The 19,631-nt window shown below is 35.9% G+C and overlaps 1 protein-coding gene across 12 annotated transcripts in view; it reads right to left on the bottom strand.

The window, feature by feature from the left end:
- The window catches only part of LOC113734236 (uncharacterized), a 40,694-nt gene that overhangs the window by 17,304 nt on the left and 3,759 nt on the right, over positions 1 to 19,631 (bottom strand). For 8 of the 12 annotated variants that reach the window (XR_011841470.1, XR_011841471.1, XR_011841466.1 and 5 more), the window contains exons 3-8: positions 15,545 to 15,614; positions 12,221 to 12,477; positions 11,138 to 11,254; positions 10,554 to 10,605; positions 8,892 to 9,457; positions 3,668 to 3,754 (exon numbers count right to left, since the gene is read on the bottom strand). Coding sequence is in view for 4 of the 12 variants with exons in the window: in XM_072081944.1 (XP_071938045.1) it covers positions 8,904 to 9,457; positions 10,554 to 10,605; positions 11,138 to 11,254; positions 12,221 to 12,477; positions 15,545 to 15,614 (1,050 nt within the window). In the remaining 8 variants the exon portion in view is untranslated. Of the gene's footprint in view, positions 1 to 3,449; positions 3,755 to 6,300; positions 6,743 to 8,891; positions 9,458 to 10,553; positions 10,606 to 11,137; positions 11,255 to 12,220; positions 12,478 to 15,544; positions 15,615 to 19,631 lie in introns of those variants that run through there. The other 4 variants (XM_072081944.1, XM_027260651.2, XM_072081945.1 and 1 more) reach the window with 3 other exon arrangements.

Here is a 19,631-nt window from a genome sequence, read left to right as displayed (position 1 = left end):
CGTGTTTGAAACCTTATTTGGAAGTCTTATTATGCTATGAATTTCAAGGACTGATTCACTTTCTGTGAATTACGCTAAATTTCCAAAGATGGCTGCAAAACCAAGATTGGTTCAAACCTGTCCTATTGGAACTGAACTTTGAATTGAAAAATGCTTTCCGTTTGGAATCTTGAAAAAATGTCTTCTAGGAACATTTAATACTCCGAACCTAATTTCCAACAGTATAAAATTTTCCATTTTTCGACGTGCCAAACTCGGGATTGATTTTCCAAAGATTGTCGCGCAAAACTGAAATTTTTCAATTTTTTAGGGAATGAATTTTTAAAAACTTATTACTTTCTTCTGATATCGATAGACTATTTTAAACCCGATTTCATGGGAGAAGCAAGTTTCTCTTGAGACTTTAAAGCCTCACTTTCAAATCTCGATTTTTAGTAATTAAAATTCACTTTTAGGACATTATCTTAAGTTCTAAACAAGTGTACATTCATTCTTGGTTGATACATAGTTGTGAATGATAGAAAATCATTATTTCTTCAGACGCTCAAAAGAATCTTCAAGAGAATCTCGGATTTGACGCCTGAAGACTTATTTGCTCACTTACCCACTTTTGACTTGATGAGTGTCAAGTGTATAGAGTGTTGCTACGTGCTTAATTACTCTCATTAATTAAATTTTTTGCAAACATTGAGTCAAGTGTGTACTTTACTGCACTCGTTCTCTTTTAAGTGAATTATATTTAAATTGCATGAGGTGAATTGTTAAGTGAATAAAGTGAAGTGTTGCAATAGTAAATTTCATAGACTTATAGATTATAATAGTGAGGGACGCCCAAACTCATCGACCGACCTTGCGACTCAAGCCGGCCAAGAGAGAGAGTGTGTGCTTGGTAAGTATGAATCTTGTCTTGGAAGTTTTAAAAAATTGTGGCCAAGAAGCTTTGCAAAAGTCAACTTCAAATAGTATCACGCGCGGATTTCGTACCACGTTTTCTATCTTGTTTGTTGTACTAGTGCACTAATTTTTTGATATAATTCCTTTAACACTGTATTTATTTACTTTTAGTAATCTAGTATTAATTTTTCAAATCTCCACTTAGCCATTACGACGCAAAATACGCGAACTTTCGATTCGCACGTGATAAAGCAAAATTTAAAAGGAATTCATATAACGACAATATAATTAACCAATACTATGGTAAATAATTTTAAAATAACTATTTTAAAAATAAAAACATGAGTCCTCACATTTATGACTAAGTTCAGTATTCTTCACCAATTCTCTTATTCGCATACTCCACAACAAAATAGAATTGCTGAAAGAAAATTTTGACATTTAGTCGAAATTGCTTGAACAGTTTTGTTGTATATGAATGTACCCAAACAATTTTGAAGTGACGCAGTTTGTTTAAACTGTATGTTATTTAATTAAAATTGCATGTCATCCTACATTTTTGGATGCCAATTACCTCACTCCATTCTTTTTTTTCATGAACCTATATTTAAATTACTTCCTCGTATTTTTTAGATTCTCATGCTATTAAGTATATTTTTTTAGAATACGCACAAGCGCAAAAAGCATATAGATATTATAGTCAAATTTTAAATCATTTTTTATTTATGTTGATGTTCCTTTCTTTGAATCCACTCCTTATTTTATGAAATAAAGTATGTCTTTTGAATTAGACCAGTGTTCCTCTTTTCCTTCTCTTGTTTTACCAATCCCTTCATCTTTATTACCCAAATTATCTAGTCCACCAGATTCCACAACTCGTCCTAATCTTCAAATTTATTCTCATCGTTCCGTAGTTGAGAAAGCTCCTGACATGCAACGCACTTCGCCACTTAAACTCTCAATTTTCAAATCCAGGTATAATGCCCTCCTGTAAGTAAGATCTTCCCATTGCTTTACGCAAAAAAAAAAGACATTGTACTTCTCATTCTATTTCTAATTTTGTTTCTTATTCTCGTCTCTCTTTGTCATATTTTTTTTTTTTTTGTTGCTTCCCTTAATTCTGTATCCATTCCTAAGTCTATTACTCATGCTCTTAATCATCCTGGTTGAAGATTAGCTATGCAAGAAGAGATGTTTGCTTTGGAAAAAAATAGTACTTGAGATCTTATCACTCTTCCTTATGGTAAGATGGTTGTTGGTTGTAAATGGGTGTACATTATAAAAGTACAGCCTAATGATTCTATTAATGATTGAAGGGCGTCTGGTAGCTAAGGAATTTATTCAAGTGTATGGAATCAACTATTTAGAAACATTTTCTCTTGTAGCAAAGATTACCTCTATTCGTTTTCTTATATCTTTAACAGCAACTTATAATCGACCATTGCATCAGTTGGACTGAAAAATACATGAAGATTTGAAAGAAGAGATATATGAATCAACTTCCTAAATTTGTTATTCAGGAGTAGAATTCGCGATTGGTTTATCATTTGAAAAAATTCTTACATGGATTGAAAGTCTCCTAGGATTTGGTTTGCCCCGTTTAGTAATGTGGTCATGGAGATTAGTCTGACAAGATTTAGAGTAGATCACTCTGTATTTTATCAACATTCTAATGTTGATAAAATTTTATTAATTATTTATGTGCATGATATTGTGATTGCAGACGATGTTGTGGAAATCTAGAAACTTAAATCCAATGTGCAAGCAAACTTTCAGACAATGAATTTAGGTCATCTAAATATTTTCTGAGTATTGAGATAGCTCAATCTAAATATGAAATTTATTTATATCAAAGGAAATATGTACTCGATATGCTGAGTAAAATTTAGATGTTAGGTTACCGACCTGTGAATACTCCTATGAATCCTAATATGAAATTAGTAAGAGATCAAGGTACATTACTAGATTGAAGACTTGTAAGTAAATTAAATTATCTCACTATAACGAGACATGACTTTTCATTTGCAATGATTGTTGCGAGTCAATTTCTTGATACCTCTTATACTAGTCATTTGGATGCTGTTATACGAATTTTCAAGTATCTTAAGAGTACTCCTGGAAAAAGGTTGCTACAGATTAGACTGGTTCTGCCTCAGATCGAAAATCAATCACAGGATATTGTGTGTTTGTTGGTGATCATTTAGTATCGTGGAAAAGTTAAAAGCAAACAGTTGTCTCCAGATCAAGTGTAGAATCTAAATACTGCCCTATGACTCACACTGTGTGAGTTGATTTGATTGAAAAGCATTTTACTTGAAATTGGATTTGAAAATATTGCGTCTAATCCAATATTTCATGAAATGACAAAACATATTGAAGTTGATTGTCATTTCATTCGAAAAAAATTACTTGATAGAGTCATCAAGACATCTCATGTATCGTCTGCAGATCAACTGGCTGATTTGTTTACCAAGAATTTAGGAGGCTCCAGGGTAAAATACATTTGTAACAAGTTGGGTGCTTATGATATATATGCTCCAACTTGAGGGGCAATGTTAAGAAAATATAAGCATTCTTGTAGATAATAAATTATTAAGGATATTCTTGTAAATAGTTTGTTAGGTTTGTACTCCTATAAATACTAGTTGGTCACTCATAATACGATGACTAGATGTTTTTCTCCCAAAATACATATTCTCAAAAGAAAGGGTGAGAGAAGAAAAACACAGGTGGAAAAGCCGAGTAAAAAGACAGTGAGAAAATAGAAAGAAACCTATTTATTTATTAGGCCATCTGCTATCCATCAACAAGAACCCTTGATGCAATCGAGCACATAAACAAGACAGACACACCACGCTTCCTGCAAGTACTCAACACAAAAGCTCAATTTAGGTAACGGAGAATTAACAGGAGCAAGACATTGAAAACAGAAAGGCAGCAGCAATAAGAGCAAAGAATTTTGTGCCCAATTACTTTCTCAAGTCATTTCCGGGTACAATGTATAACACTCGAATTGCTTTTAGTCATATTTTTTAGTATGCTTTAAGACCTACATATCATGAGTAGGAAATTCTTCAACCTCATGTAACACCCTAGTCCAGGCTAAAAAATAAGATTCTCCTGGAATGAGGAGCAGAACCAACAGTATCCATGTTCTCTGTTTCCTCATTTACCTACCTCTTCTACCAATGGAAATTTTTCATCATACTTTTGCAGGTAACAAATTTCTTTAAGAAATAAACATTACAAATCTAGCTGAAGATGTGGACACAAGCAAGGCAACAAAAATCTTTCAAACAATCCTTCCTTGGAAATCCTTCATCCTGTGGCAGATCTGGAGGGCTTGAAATGATAGAGTTCAATGCAAAACAAGGGAGCTCCATCAATGTCATACACAATGAAGCACAGAAGAAACGGAAATGGAAATGGAAAGAAGCACAGAAGAAACAAGGAGGCCACAAGATAACACAAAAACTTGAATCAGCAAGATCCTAGCACTGTTATAATGAAGGTGGCAGTGCTAAAACTGGCAACACCTAGGATGATGGGCATTGGAATACACAATGAAGCACAGAAGAAACGGAAATGGAAATGGAAAGAAGCACAGAAGAAACAAGGAGGCCACGAGATAACACAAAAACTTGAATCAGCAAGATCCTAGCACTGTTATAATGAAGGTGGCAGTGCTAAAACTGGCAACACCTAGGATGATGGGCATTGGAATTACTGCCACGGATATGCAGAATCAAGGTTTGGCAGCATGGTCACTTAAAGAAAGTAGTCTGGAAACAAACTGCAGGATGATGCTGAAGCAGTCAGATTATGCATTATCAAGGCAGCTGAAAAAGGATGGAGGAAAATTCAGAATGGATGCTCAAACAAAAAGGCTACTGTCCCAACTCCATTCTAAGAGACCTGCAGATAGTAGAATTGCTACAATTGTGGAGGATATCCAAAAAATGAGCCCCTGGTTTCATATGTGCTTCTTTAATAGAGTAATTCAGAATGATGATAATTTATGCTTCAGCCTTAGCAAGATTGCTTTAGACAACTTTTGTGATATGAAGCAGTCTTATACTATCTCTCTGTGATAGTGTGCACTGATGTAAAGATTGGGGCCCTTGCCCCCACACTGCAAAGTTTTTTTGACCAATATATAACAACTTATCATTTCAAAAAAAATGGAAATGCTTCATGCGGTAGTATTAGGCATGATTAAGCACTTGATTCGTTATCATTTTGCCATTAATCCAAATTGCATTTAAGCTCCTCAAAGAAGATGAAATATGACGCAAACATTCAGTAATTCCCAATAGGCTATTACATGGAGACAAGTTTAAACAACATTAGTCTATAATAAGTAGAAACTCATTAACATCACATCCCGTTCATACAATAGGTTTGCTGGCATACTTTTTTTTTAAAAAAAGCAGTATAATTCATTTAATGTCACCACCTATTAGTGACATCTTTAATCACTTGCAAGCCCACAGAACTGCAGTTCTTGTATAGAGCTTTTCACACTTGACTGAGCAGCAGACGATACAAGCTCTGATTTCTTGTTAAGCATTTAGAGAGACTAGTCACATTAAGTCAGTCCACCATCAGAATTGCAATTTTTAATGCAATATGAATTGAATTAACCATCAAAAAATAACTGCAATAGTTTTATTTCCAGATGCTTAATCTTTACCACCAAATTGTGATCTAGCAGGACAATTTCATAGACATTCGATATTTGATTAGTTATTTTTGGAGGTGTTTTTGAAATATTTTACTGTAATAGTGTAAATGGAAAAACTTTTTACTGTAGATGTTTTTCTCGATGTTTTTGAAGGTTTTTTTGGAACACGTTTTGGGGTACTTTTAAAGTTTAAACTACCATCACCACCCACCACCCCTTTCCTTCTTCTCCTCCCTCTTCCTCCCCTCCTCCATCTCTTTCCTCCTCCCTTCCCTTCCCCTCCCTTTCCCCTAAAAGGGGAGCAGTGGGGTGTGGCGAGAAAGGGAGGAGGGGAGAAAGAAGAGGGAGGGAGAGGAAAGAGGAGAAAGAGGGGATGGTCGCGATGGTGGGTAGGGAGAGTAAATTTTATTTTTAATTTTTTTTATATATTTGGAGTTGTTTTTGATATATTCTATGGATATGGTGTTTTTAAAGTTATTTTTGTTTGTGTATTACTGTAGTATTGTATATAAAAAACTTATTTTCAAAAAATGAGGAATCCAAATGGAGCCAACATGTTTGTAACAATGAGCACATTGTTGAAATATTATCCTTAGCCACACCTAAGTTAGTGATTAATAAAAATTTAATATTTTTTGACTACTACAAATTGCTCTGATTGCTACAAATTGCTAACAGAAACTGTAATAATCTCTTAGTTTCTTAACAAGTTCCAACCAGCATAGCATAGAAATGGCCACACTATAAATCCACACTATAAATCCTTCAGGAGTTTACCAAATAGTACATGGCTTTGAACAGGATTGAGGCCACCAGACCCCTAACACGTTTAAATAGTTAGGGGGTGTTCGGCAAACTCCATCAAATGCTAAGAAGAAATTCCGGCATGAAATCAACTAGTTTAAACAAAGTTCCCCTGCTACCAATAATATTAAACACCACCCAACTTGTATGCTTAAAGTGAAAAATTAGCAACTAAATGTAGTGATTTCTGGAACAAAATTAGAAACACTCTTTCACACATGCTTGCACACTCTTATCTGTCTCAAGCACAAATATATGCACACAGATTCTCGCATAAAGAAGCTTTCTTTCCCTTCTCCCTCTCTCTTCTCTGACAAAGCTCTCGCTCCCTATACATATCCACAAAGGGGTACATTCTTCCTATAAAAATTAGAAATGACAGTTTTTAAAAATTCTCGCTCAACATTTTAAAGGAAAATAGACAACAAAATAACATTTTTTACATTTTAGTTGAATTGTAAAATATCAAATCAGAGCTCAAATAACTAATAACTTCAGCACTTAAATCTTCAGAGTTCAATTTTACTAAATGACTGCTGGAGAACGTTTGAATTAATGAAAAAAGAAAGTAAAGAATGAATACAAATCGGGGGGATTAACTACTTCATTCAGATAAATTTTGACAGGGCAGGGAAAGTGAGGTTAGAAAATGAAGCAAACAGATAGCATAATCTTTTAGAGCTGGAAAGTATCCTTCTAAACATGCATTCAAAATAAAAGATAATGAGATCACTTTGATGAATTTCTTAAGACATGAAAGATACCCAGCATTCTAAGGAATTCAAGAAATCTTCAATCTTCTTTTGTACCGCTTTCCAAACAAAAGACACCATCAATAAGCAAATGACACAAGAATTCCACCAAGTCCAGAATCGACATTCAATATGTTAGAAAGTTAAATGATTCACAGCACCCCAAGCAGGCTATTAACAACTAGGCAAGAAAAGCTTGGCCATTGGTTTGGGTGCAAAAACTTGTTGGGCTAGTGCAACACCTAGGTAGTGCCATTTAGTAATATAGTTTACCAGTCTGATATGTGGGAATTATGTACTGTGGGTCGATGAGCACTTTCCAGTATAGACAGGAACTATCTACGAAGCTCACAGAAGCCACTTCTTCAATTCTTCACCACCTCCAAAGGCAATCTCTTTGCAGTGGTTTACCAAGCAACGATGCTTAGGACATTCAACGGGCTTTAAATGATTGTAACACCCCAGTTTTCATATCAAATGTGAGAGAAAATTGAATTGATAACAAAAGCTCAAGCATTAGGCTCTTAACATTTTCACTTATAACATTTAGTATAAATGGTTTAAATCCAAACATTGTTATACTAGTGCATCAACTAGGTCATTACATTAGAAAAAGTAAGTCATCGGGGAGGAAATTCTTTGTCCAGGCAACTTCTAAACAATGGCATGAAAGGAGCCTAACTTTTAGTGTGTCCCAAACGTAGGTTAATTAAATCAGAAAATGCAGACATAAAGACAGCAATGAATTCCAAAATGTGATCTATGTTTCTATGTAATTTCTGCTTCAATTGGGAAGGTTAAAAACCTATGAAACTGCTGAGGAGGCCTTGGTCTAGTGGCAAATGTTGAGGCCCCAGGACTTAGAGGTTCTAGGTTCAACTCCCCATTTTCCCTTCCTACTTCTCAAATCCCAGCCCTCCCCTACTAGAAAATATTGTTTTCCAAAAAGAAAACCGACGTAAGCTAGCTATTTTCATATGATGCTAACTTCTATATAGTGGCATGAAAGGAGCCTAACTTTTATAGTGTCCCAAACCTAGGTGCGTTAAATTAGAAAATGCAAATATGAAAAAGGCATTTAATTCCAAAATGTGTCCTCCATTTTCTATGTAATTTGTGCTTGAATTGGGAAAGTTGAAAACCTATGTAAATTAACTTGCTATCTTCATATGATGCTATGCAATGTCCTTCAATTAATTACAAAAGTAAAAAGCAGTCTCAACCACGATCATATTGTGTTGCTTCAATCATAACATTAGAAAATCTCTAGTGACCATGATTACCTTCAGAGATGATGTATTCAAATGCCAAGCAAAAACTACACATACACAATATTGTATGCAATATGTAATGTCGTACAAGAGAAGAGAAAGAAAGAAACATCTGGATGAAACACAACCCTGACTACATGCTTCAATAGAAGCATCCATAGATGTCTCATTTTGGTCACTAAACTTTTTTCTGTTGCAAATTGGTCATTCAACTATCATAACAGTCACAAGCTGCCCATTACATCCAAATTCATCCATTAACTCCAACAAAGGGCACCATATCTGATTTAGTTATTAGTTTTACGGCATTTTTGCTATTGGCTTTGCCCAAGTACCCATTACTGAACAAAAATGTGCATATTTATTGAAACTACCATTTGGGTGAAGCAAAATGATAAAAATGCCCAGAAGTATATTGCTATTATGAGACATGTAAGTTGAGGCAGCAAGTGTCAAGAAAAAAACCAAAGGTATAGGAACTTATACCTTATCAAGAAGTCACCAAGGCATTGAAGGCACACGGTGCTCAACAAACATCCATGAAGTGTCCACAGCATTGGACAAAGGGTATCCTCTTTTTAAGATGATTTTGAGCCATTTAATTTTGTTTGCAAGCTCTTCCAAATCCAAAATTAGAGCATCTAGGGTGTCAGACCTGGTGGAGTTTAAAGGAAGCCCAACAATGTTTCTCAGCTTCTTCTGTGGAGAACTAGAATCAGACAAGTCTTCTCCAAGAGATAGACCTGCAGCTTCAGCTGAACCATCTCTAGCATGAGGACAAGTACCATCTGAACAACTTAATTTCCTAGAGCCACTATCCCCTGGTACCAAGTTCACATTTTCTTCTTGTGCGCCCACCACCTCCTTTGGAAAACTCTCAGATTCTTTCAGCATCTCACTTGCCCCACAGGTCTTCGTCTTTTCTGAGGCTGGCAATGACCTTGCGGCACCATGAGAAGAAAGAGATTGAGCAGATGATAACCCACATGCAACCTCACCATCTGTTGTTCCTTCACCCTGTACAGGCATTTCAAATGCCAACCTACCACCTGCTGCATTATGTGTCAATAAAATTTATTCCCGTGACACCAAGCTAAAAAGACAGGTAACTAAAAGAATCAGTATTCAAGCTTGACTTCCTCATAGTACCTAGCCTACTCTATTTCAAAATCCTTCATTCCCCATCATAAAATCAGTAGCAGGTCTTAATATATCTTGTAAAAGTATCTCCAAAAGAGAGAGATGTGGACAGAGAACTAAAATTGAAGGGACCAACAAGGGGAACAGTGTCTGCTAGAAGTCAATGAATGGTTACTAGGCAAATAAAATTAAACACAGCAAATGATTATATCAGGAAATGCAGCTTCAGCCCTGCTGCTTAGACTATTGCGAAGTATAGGTAATCATGTCTTTCAGTATAGATAAAGGAGAATAAAACTGCTAACATTTATTTTAATTCTCATGAAAAGGTTGAGACATAAAACGAATGCTATGCATTTCAACAGAACAAACTTCTTAATGCTACCATATACCACACTACATCATGACAGTGATTGTCTACTCCGGCAACATGAAATTGCAAGTTGTACTGCTAAGCTGTTAATTTGCCATAGATGAACAACTTTACTTTCCCAAGCTAATGCAACATTAGCGAACCAAAGAGAAGCTTTGGGCCTTAAATTGTCCATTTCAGAGCATAAAAAAGTTTATCTTCCCATTTCAAAGAGCCTTCTATAGTTACATCCGACAAAAGTTTTGCCAATATCAGATGAAGTATCAAAACATCAATCACATTTCTCAATAAATAATAAACTTTTTATTGCAATTTCACTCTAATCATGCATATACTCCAACCAATGACAACACTGTAGATAACAGCATTGGTTCGTAAACATACTAAGATTTGCGAGTTTGTAAAATATACAGCATTGACATGTACAATAACATACAGCTTCTTCACAGGGGAGAGAGCTGCAAAGATGCGATCAAGCATGAGGAGCATGTCAATCACGATTTTCCTCAAAAGATTGGCAATGGCATGCAAATTCTATCTTAGGACCAAAGTAAAACCAGTCATCAAACTCACGAATTGACAATGAGCTAAGCAACTAATAAGATACTGATATGATGCAGTGATATTGATCTTACACTGATTCACTGGACAAACAAGTCGTGCACATTGACGATGGTTTGCACCATCCTGCGATATAGAATTAATTCAAGAGAGTAAGGATATCTAACTGAAGTTCAAGGTGTCTCAAGCTTCAAAGAAAGTAATATTAATTGGACAAAGGACAAAAACTAAAGGCAAAAAAGAGAGTGAAAAAAAACCTCCCAATAAATCAGAGACAAATGACAGAAGTTAGCATACAAACATTCTGTACTCGAAGAAAGGGTGAGAAATTTCAGAATTTAACGGGACCACAAAAAAGGTAAATAAGGTGGATATATTTCTCAGTAAAATCAGACAGATTATACAAAACAGTAGCTGCTATCTATAAGTTATGACTATAGCATCAATAATTGGTAAGCAAATTAGTAGACAACTAGCATCAATAAGTGGTTTAGTAAGCAAATTAGAAAACAAATAGACTTGCCCAATGTAATTTAAAGAGCGATTTACTCCAAGATGTGATAGGAAAGCAATGGAGAAACTGCAAGACTATCTTCTAAAAAAAAAAAACTTGATACATAACAGTTCAATACTGCAAACACAAGACAAGAGTAGCAACCTTAGGAGCAGGCAATTTCCAACCATCTTCCAGTGACCAATCTAAAGATGGGCGTAGATCAATCAGAGACGCTTTATATGAGGAACCTTCACCCATAGGCGGTGGGGTCAACTCGACCTACAGCAATTGAATGGTCCAAAGCCATTGAACATCATAGTTTTTCCACAAAATTATTAAACAAGTATAGGCAAAGATGATAGCATTCCAAAAACAGTAAACAACACAGTTTTACATGGCCACTGAGAAGATGGATTTCCACTCCAAGCCTTCATTACCATAACACTTTGGTTCAATCACTCAACCTCATTGTTCACCAGTAAGAGGAGCTAAAAATATTAAAAAATCTGCTAGATTGTTGCAATGCCCAAACCTGACTTTTGTCATGATCCAATTCTAAATTTAAATCTGGGTAATCTTATGATAAATTAAGATTTAAATAGCACCAAAAAAAAGTCAAACTGGTGATGTTCCTGCCTCATGGTGAATTGAGCAAAGAAAAACAGCTCCATTGGAATGGTAACAAACTTAAGAGCTACTAAGCGGAACACCTGATTCTTCATTTCTTCAGTTCTATATGCTAATGGCAATGCATATTGTACTTTGATCCTTCAGTACTAGCTTTTCCCACCAAGAATTATAGAAGACACAACAAGGGTACATGAAAAGAAGACATGATTGACCTTGCATTTTTTTCACAAAATTGGGACAAGTCACTCAGCTCTAGAGGCTTATAGTCTAGTTAATTCTTGGTACTAGATTTCCACAGAAGTTCAGAAGGAAATACTCTCGACAAAAGGCAGGAAAGAATCCAGATCTGCTTTTGAAATGACTTCACTCGAATAAAAAATTAGACTGTCTAGGTCAAGGCCAATTAATTGAGGTAAGCCCCATCCCCAACCCATCTCATGGTATGGATCAATCCATCTCATGGTATGGATCAATCCACATGGTGCACAAGGGGTAAGGTGTGCACCTTTCAACTTCAAGTCACCTTCATGAACATGTTATGCAAGCCGAGAATATATCATATTCAAATAAGAACCAAAATATCAAATGCAGAGGAAGAGAATTTGAATTGTTTACCATGGCTTCTTCATTGCCTAGTATTTGCGTAACTTTTCCAGACCAAAAACATTGATCCTTCCACCAATCGACAAGATCACCCACATTCCAAATAGCTTCAGTAATAACTATGACTTCTGAAGTTTCATTGGCAGGAGGCAATTGACCCTCATGGTAGATAGGTGGAAATGGAGGCCGCAGCATCAACTCTCTTTCAACCCCACTTCTTCTCTTATGTCCAACTGGAGGTAGTTGATATAATCTTATCGGTTTATCCTCTGCAGACATTCAACACAAAGAAAAAACTGATAAAGATGGTCCTCAATGATGAATGACAGCATAATCCAAAGAAAAGAATTGCACATTTCAGTTTGAAATACAAGCAAATGACCTAATTGACTAAATTATCTACTGCACCAATTTCAAGAAGCAAAAGCAATCTTTTCTTTTGCTTTTTAACCGCACGCGACTACCCAGGGAACTGAGAAGGAAATGGATAGGCAGTACAAACACCAGGGATGAGTTACCAAATGCCTTCATGTTCTAGATATGGTTATCCAAAGAACTGATAATGTCCAGAACCAAAACAAGGAAACCATCCCCATGTCTCAAAGTGCAGTATAGCTAAAATGCAAAACCCGACTAGAATACAACCATGCTTTATGTCAACAAAGAGACATAATAAATAAAGATAAGAATCTGAGATGCATTACGAAGAACACTAAGAGTTCACAATGATGGGCAACTAGCATTCACCAATATCAGCAGATGGGTGTCTATATCATTAGTCAGTACTTGCAGGTCTCTTGTCTACTATGCTGCCGACAACTCACAGCCACTCCAGAAACAAAGTATATTTGCCATACAAACTGTACAAGTACATATCATTAATCAATACATGGGTCTTATCGCATTAGTAATCAACATAATCTTCATATGTACAGTTGCAGAAGAGATTCACTCAAAATATCACAAGTTACTTCTGGAAATCATCAATTAAAAGAGATTCACCAATAAGCTCCAAGGCTTTCTACAACTAGCCAATTAAGTTGCAAGTCAGATACCAAGTCAATGCGAAAATAAAACTACACAAAACAGTGCTGGAATTGACAAGGGGCATTGCCAGTCTTCCAGTTCCACTAAAAACCTTGATGTGTGGCTTTCATAAATATTAGTTTTGGGACTACATGCGAAAAAGATGATTCTAAAGTCTATGACATGAATAACAAAACTCTAAAATAGGTTATCAAATCCCAAATTTATTAAAACCTAAATTGGTGCGTTGCAGGAAACTCCACTCGCCATCTATTTACAAAAGATTACTACCTACCTTCCCTCTGAATGGAGAAAGTTTGTACTAACTAGCATGGATAATCAAGTATGAGAGTCACTTGGTGATCATCCTACAATGAGTCTTGTCCATGCTTAAGAGTGTCAACCACGCAAAACTAGAATTAAAAATAGCATATTAAACAGTGATCCTTGGGTAGCAGCTGTTGAACAAAAAACTTAAGCTCCGTTTTTTAGGATTTTTTGAAATATTTTACTATAGCAGTGTATATGAAAGACTTTTTACCATAGATTATTTCCTAATGTTTTTGGAGGTGTTTTTGGGATATATTTTCAGATATTTTTAAAGTTTAAAAATGGTATTTCTGAAAAATTACCACCACCCCCTCCCTTCTCCTCCCTCTCTTTCGTCCTCCTCCGTCCTTCTCCCCATCCCCCTTCCTCCTCCCTTACTTCCTCCCCTCCTCCCTTCCCCTTCCCCCCTTTCAGATCTGACCGAGACCAGATCGAGGCCTCTGGTTACGACATCTCAGCTAGATCGCAGTCCTTCCGGTTATGATCTGGTCAGGGCCAGACTTGGGGGGAGGGGTGGGGTGTGGCAGGAAAGGGGAGGGGAAGGAGAAGGGAGAAGGAAGAGGGAGGGAGAGGAAAGAGGAGAAAGGAGGGGATGGGTGGCGGTGATGGGTAAGGGTAGTGGTGCTAGATGGAAGAAAAAAATGGTGTAGATTTTTTTTTATCTATATTTGAAGTTATTTTTGATATATTGTATGGATATGGTGTTTTTAGAGTTATTTTTGTTTGTGTATTACTGTAGTATTGTATACGAAAAACTTGTTTTTCAAAAAATAAGAAATCCAAACAGAGCCTTAGTCAACTAAGATCTAGCATTTACATTAAAGTCTTGAACAAGTTCATCAAGTTGATTTCACAAGTCTTGCGCATTAAAACACTCTACTCAATTTGAACATTAAACATAGACTGAGTAGACACTTATCAAATAGAAACAAAATAGCAAAGGCTAGAGAGTTATCTATCTGGAAGTGGGAACTCCATACTTTTTGAAGTAAATAACAAGTTTGTCACTTTGGACAGTTACTAGTCATTCAAGGAGTTTTTTTTGGGAAAAAAAACCCTAGTAAACTACAAAGGCCACACTATCACATTCATCAACTAGGTTCCATTTGATAAAACTGAATCTGAATTCTGAAGTCTGAAATCTGAATACTGAAACAATTAATTTGCTGAATTTTAAGTATTGAAAAAAAATATATGAATGTCTGAATTTTAACACTATACCTATTTATACCGTTTGATAAATTTTTATAACTGAATGCTTAATAAGTTTAATTTGATAATTTTGCCCTTATATCTTTTCATTCGAAAAAGAAATAGAACCTATGATTTAATTGGCTTAAAATAATTAGGTATGAATATGACAATATATATTTTTAAATCAAATTAATATAAAAAATGAAATATATTATATGAGGAGTACGAAAAAGATGTGAAAATCATTAAAAAGGGAGAAAAGAGAATCTGAAAACCATTAGATAGAGAATATCGGATTGTTTAATTAGATAAGAATTTTGAACATAATTAACAAACAAGGGTAGATTTGATAGACAAGATAAGATAGTTGAAATAATTCTATTGATTCTTATTAGAATTAAGCATTCAGTTAGGATTCTTGTGTTGAAAAAAATACACAGAAATGCAACACTGCTTAACAAGTTCAGCAGATAGATTTTCATTTATCAAATACTCAAAACATCTGAATGTCTAAAAAGGTTCAATTTCAGCACTTTTTAACATCCATAATCCTTGATGTGTGATTTAAAACTTTTATAACCTTCAAACTTAAGAAGAAAAATGTCAAAAAGCCGGGAGGCTCTCCCTATTGATTTTGACATTTCTAGTTATCTAAATTTTAAGTAGCTGCCCCTTCATTAGAGAAATAAGAGCATTCACTTTTATATAATAACAACAGCAAATGAAAAGCAAAAACACAAGATTCACAGAGTGAAAAAGTAAAACAATGATAAATAAATGGCTTACTTTCATCTGGAAAATCAAGGTAACGCAATCCATAATTGATGTGCCCATCTTTCCTTTTTGTATCTACTATCTAACACAAGATATACGAGAACTGTAAGTCAAAATGTTCTTGCCCTATAACAAGTCAAAGACGACAAATATTAAGAAACCCATGCTCTTCTATGTTGAAAAAGGATTACATGATTTATTAATTGATAGCATGAATAGGAAAACAGAAAACTTATGTTGAATCACTACCTTGAAATAGAAACCACTCACATTTTATTGGAGTAAAGAACATATGCTAGCTGTTGAAAAGGACAAACCCCTCCCACATAGAAGCCTAGAGCATGAAAGCAAGAAATCTTTTCAAGGCAATTCATAGCCTCACACATCGAATAATTGGTTCTGTTTCGGTGGTTAGCTCCATTCATATTGAAGATTATTTGCAACATCAAGTACTATAGGATTTGTTTCAGAAGGAAACTATCAGACAATATATTTGCATCCAAAACATGTTTTTGCAATCACATTTTAATTTTTTTAACCAAGTTTTCACCAAACATATGCCAGATTACAAGCAAGCGCAACATTAGTATTAACAGGTTTTTTCAAATAATCTTCAACACAAACAAATCTAAATTTCCAAATAGAGCTGCTTTTTTGGGGTGCTTTAACAAAATTTTTACTTTAGCCACTTTATTGGAGAGAGTTGTATGAAATGTGAAGGTGGTATGAGAATGTTTTAGACAGAGATTTCTAGAAACCACCCATCCAAACAAAGAGATTCCTGTAGATCTGTCTAGTTCATTAATAGAACTTAATTTTCATAATTAGGCAATTGCCTTCATAATATCAAAACCATGCACACACACTAGATTATTACAACAATAGAAAACCCATTATCCCACATAATGCTCCAAAAAGGGAAAATTGAAAATCACTCCTAGTTTCACAACCCATGATTCTAATAATCAATGTACACTGGTTGAAGTTAGGAAACCATCAACTATTTGACATGAAAAATTAAGACTTCCATCTTTTAGAAGGTGACCACAAAATAAGCCATTAAATTAGACAAGAAAAATCCAGAAATTTAGAGCAAATAGCCCCAGCCATGTTTCATTATGCTGCCAAAGCAAATACCCAAACCACCAAGTAAATACAATAATCAGGAAGAGAATTAAGGGAGCAATTAATTCAGTACATACTATCAAAATCTCTTCATAGTAAGGGTTTAACACTTCATTTTTATTGTCTAATGGCATATGCACATCTTTGAAATGAAAATAGAAAAGAAAAAGGAATGGACCACACACAACTATTCAAATATACCAACTATTAGTAGACACGCAAGGAGAATAATTTAACTAGTGAGGAAGTAATTTTTGCCCCCAAAGTCACTACATCTCCAATAGCTATGAAGATATTAGTTCAACAGGAGATGATTACTATGCCTCTTTTTCCATATTTTCAACAAAAAAGTTGAAAGTAACAATCTAACGTACCGTTTGAATTGAGGCAACACTAGGGAAAAGAAAGGAGATAAATCAAAGGAATTTAGTTTTTCTTGTTTGGATTAATTTTTGAGAAGAGAAAGGAAGCGATAAAGAAAGAACGGCATTATGCTTCGTATGTATTCCATCCAAAGTGGGCAGATAAGGACAGAGAAGAAGCCTATTTAATGAACTAATATAGGGTACATATGAATTCCGATTTTTTCCAAGAACGTGTATTTCAAATACACACCGACAACAACACTTGCCAACCTTTCGTAGGAGCGCCCCAAAACACCTTAAAACACAGACATAAACAACCCCTTAACTATCAACTCACCTCCTCTGTCCTGTCCCGCATCCCGCCTCCCTCCCCATGCAAACGTGCACAGAAAAGGAGAGAAGAAACCAAATTTATTGAATTCCGCATTCTAATTCTTTACAAAAATGTGAGGTCCGCAAGTTTTTGCATGTTTGGTTTAAACAATAAGTGTGTTTGGGTAGCCTTTATTTGCACAAAAATTATTTACTTACATCACACACATTTTTCAACACAACTTTTTATCTACCTAATCACCTTTAAATATCACATATATGATATTACAAAAAATGTTACAATAATTATTTTAAATAAGATCTCAAATAAAATCCTATCGACAAACACTTATTAATATGTTTTCGACTTTCGGTACAAAAACTTGTTAAAACATCCTAAGTTTTATTGTGAAAAAAACCCCAAAATACCAGAAAAGACACCCATTTCCCTCTTCAATCACCACTCTCCCTGACCATTTTACTCTCACCGTCTCTGCCTCCGCCTCCTACAACCACCACTGCCCCACCCCTCCTTCCCCTTTCCTTTGCCCCCCTCCTCACCCGCCATCCCGTCTCCTCTATCTTCTGCAACTCCTTCCCTCTCTCCCTCTCTCTCCCATCTACGAGTCATCCCCTTATCTAGTCAATCACCGACCAAATCTGACACAAATCTAGTCGCACAAGCAAAGCTATGTTGCGTGGAGAGAGAGAGAGAACAGGGGAAGAGAACGGAGAGGGTGGTGACGAGGAAAGAAAGAAAATGAGGAGATGGAAAGAAGAAGAGGGAAAGGAGGAGAAATGGTAGGCCATCGTGGTGTGGTGAGAGGAAGGACCAAAGGAAAAAAAGAGGGAAGGGTAGGGTGGTAGCAGCGAGTAGGGAAGGGAGAGGTGGTAGCAACGGAGAGAAAAGGAGAAAAGGGAAGGGGGTGGCAAGTAGGGATGGAGGACAGGTGGCAAGCAGGGAGAGGTGGCAATTATTGCCGGAGAGTGTGATGGCCAGGGTGGGTAGACCATAGAACGTGTCGAAATTTATAACTATCCTTTAAATACTTCTAAATACATAAAATTTTTGTAAAGACTTTGAATTACAGCAAAATTTTACACAAACTGACAAAAACCAAGCCAGCCAAACGGACCCATATATCTCAAATACTCATCTATAGTAACACTTCCCAGCCTTTCCTATGAACACTCCCAAAACACCTTAAAAGCCACACAAAACAATCCTTTAATCCCCAATCAACTTACCTCTTCCTCTCTTCTATCCTCCACCCTTGTCCCCGTGCTCACAAGCCCTAAAACCCAGCCCACCTCCCCTTTCCCCTTCTTGCATCGCCCTCCTTTCCCTGCCATCTCCCCTTTCCCCATCTTCCTCCATTTCTCTCTATTATCCCCCACCACCATCCCCTCTATTTTGCCCCTCCCTCACCACCTCTTACCTTTCTTCTCTTCTCCTCATCCTACCCTTTATTTTCCCCCTACCCCTATCCCTACCCCCTTCCTTCTCAATCTAGTCGCAATAAAACGTATTCTCCTGGCCTCTCCTTTTGCTTTTTCCCCTTCCAACATGAAGAGAAAAAAGGAACGCAATGACAATAGAAGGGAAAATAGAAGAGGTTATGTGAGAGGCGAGAAAGGAGAAGAGATTACAAGAGGAAGGGGAAAGAGGAGCTGGCAAGGGGATGGGAAGAAGAGCTATGAATAGGGGAAGGCGGTGAAAGATGGGGAAGAGAGTGGTGTTGGGTGGCCTTGGAATACAAAGACTATGGTTACTGAAAATTAACACAACCCAAAAACTATAAAAAAAAAATAGAACTACAGGTGGTTTTTTTTACTATATACAACTAATGTAGAGTTTTTTACACGCATTTGATAACATCTACTATATACGTAGCTGTATATATTTTTTTAAAATCATTGTTCTTCTTCCTTTGTAGTTAAAAAAACAGTTTCTATTCTCATTTCCTTTCTTTTCCTTCCTTAATTCAAAGCAAAACATGCAATACCGTTTGAATTATAATTTTTTGGGGATTTTAAGTAAAAAATTCATTGGAACACTTTTTTAATATGTGATGCATATAAGATAATAAAGTGGCCTCAATATTCACTTTCTTTTCCTATCATATTTAATCCAAGCAAGAGTAATAAAAACAGCTTTCAATTGCTTATCTTCCATTTCTTTTGCTTGGAGTCCATTCCTTTCCTTTCCCTTCCTTTCATCCCATCCAAATAGTGCCTAAGGACCAAGTGCTTCAAAAACTTAGGTCCAAGTACCATGGATGACCAAGTGGTAACCA

The sequence above is a fragment of the Coffea arabica genome, chromosome 3c (assembly GCF_036785885.1).
Source record: "Coffea arabica cultivar ET-39 chromosome 3c, Coffea Arabica ET-39 HiFi, whole genome shotgun sequence".
NCBI lineage: Eukaryota > Viridiplantae > Streptophyta > Magnoliopsida > Gentianales > Rubiaceae > Coffea > Coffea arabica.
The sequence above is the reverse complement of the archived record's forward strand: the minus strand, read 5'-3'. Positions and strand labels throughout refer to the sequence as shown.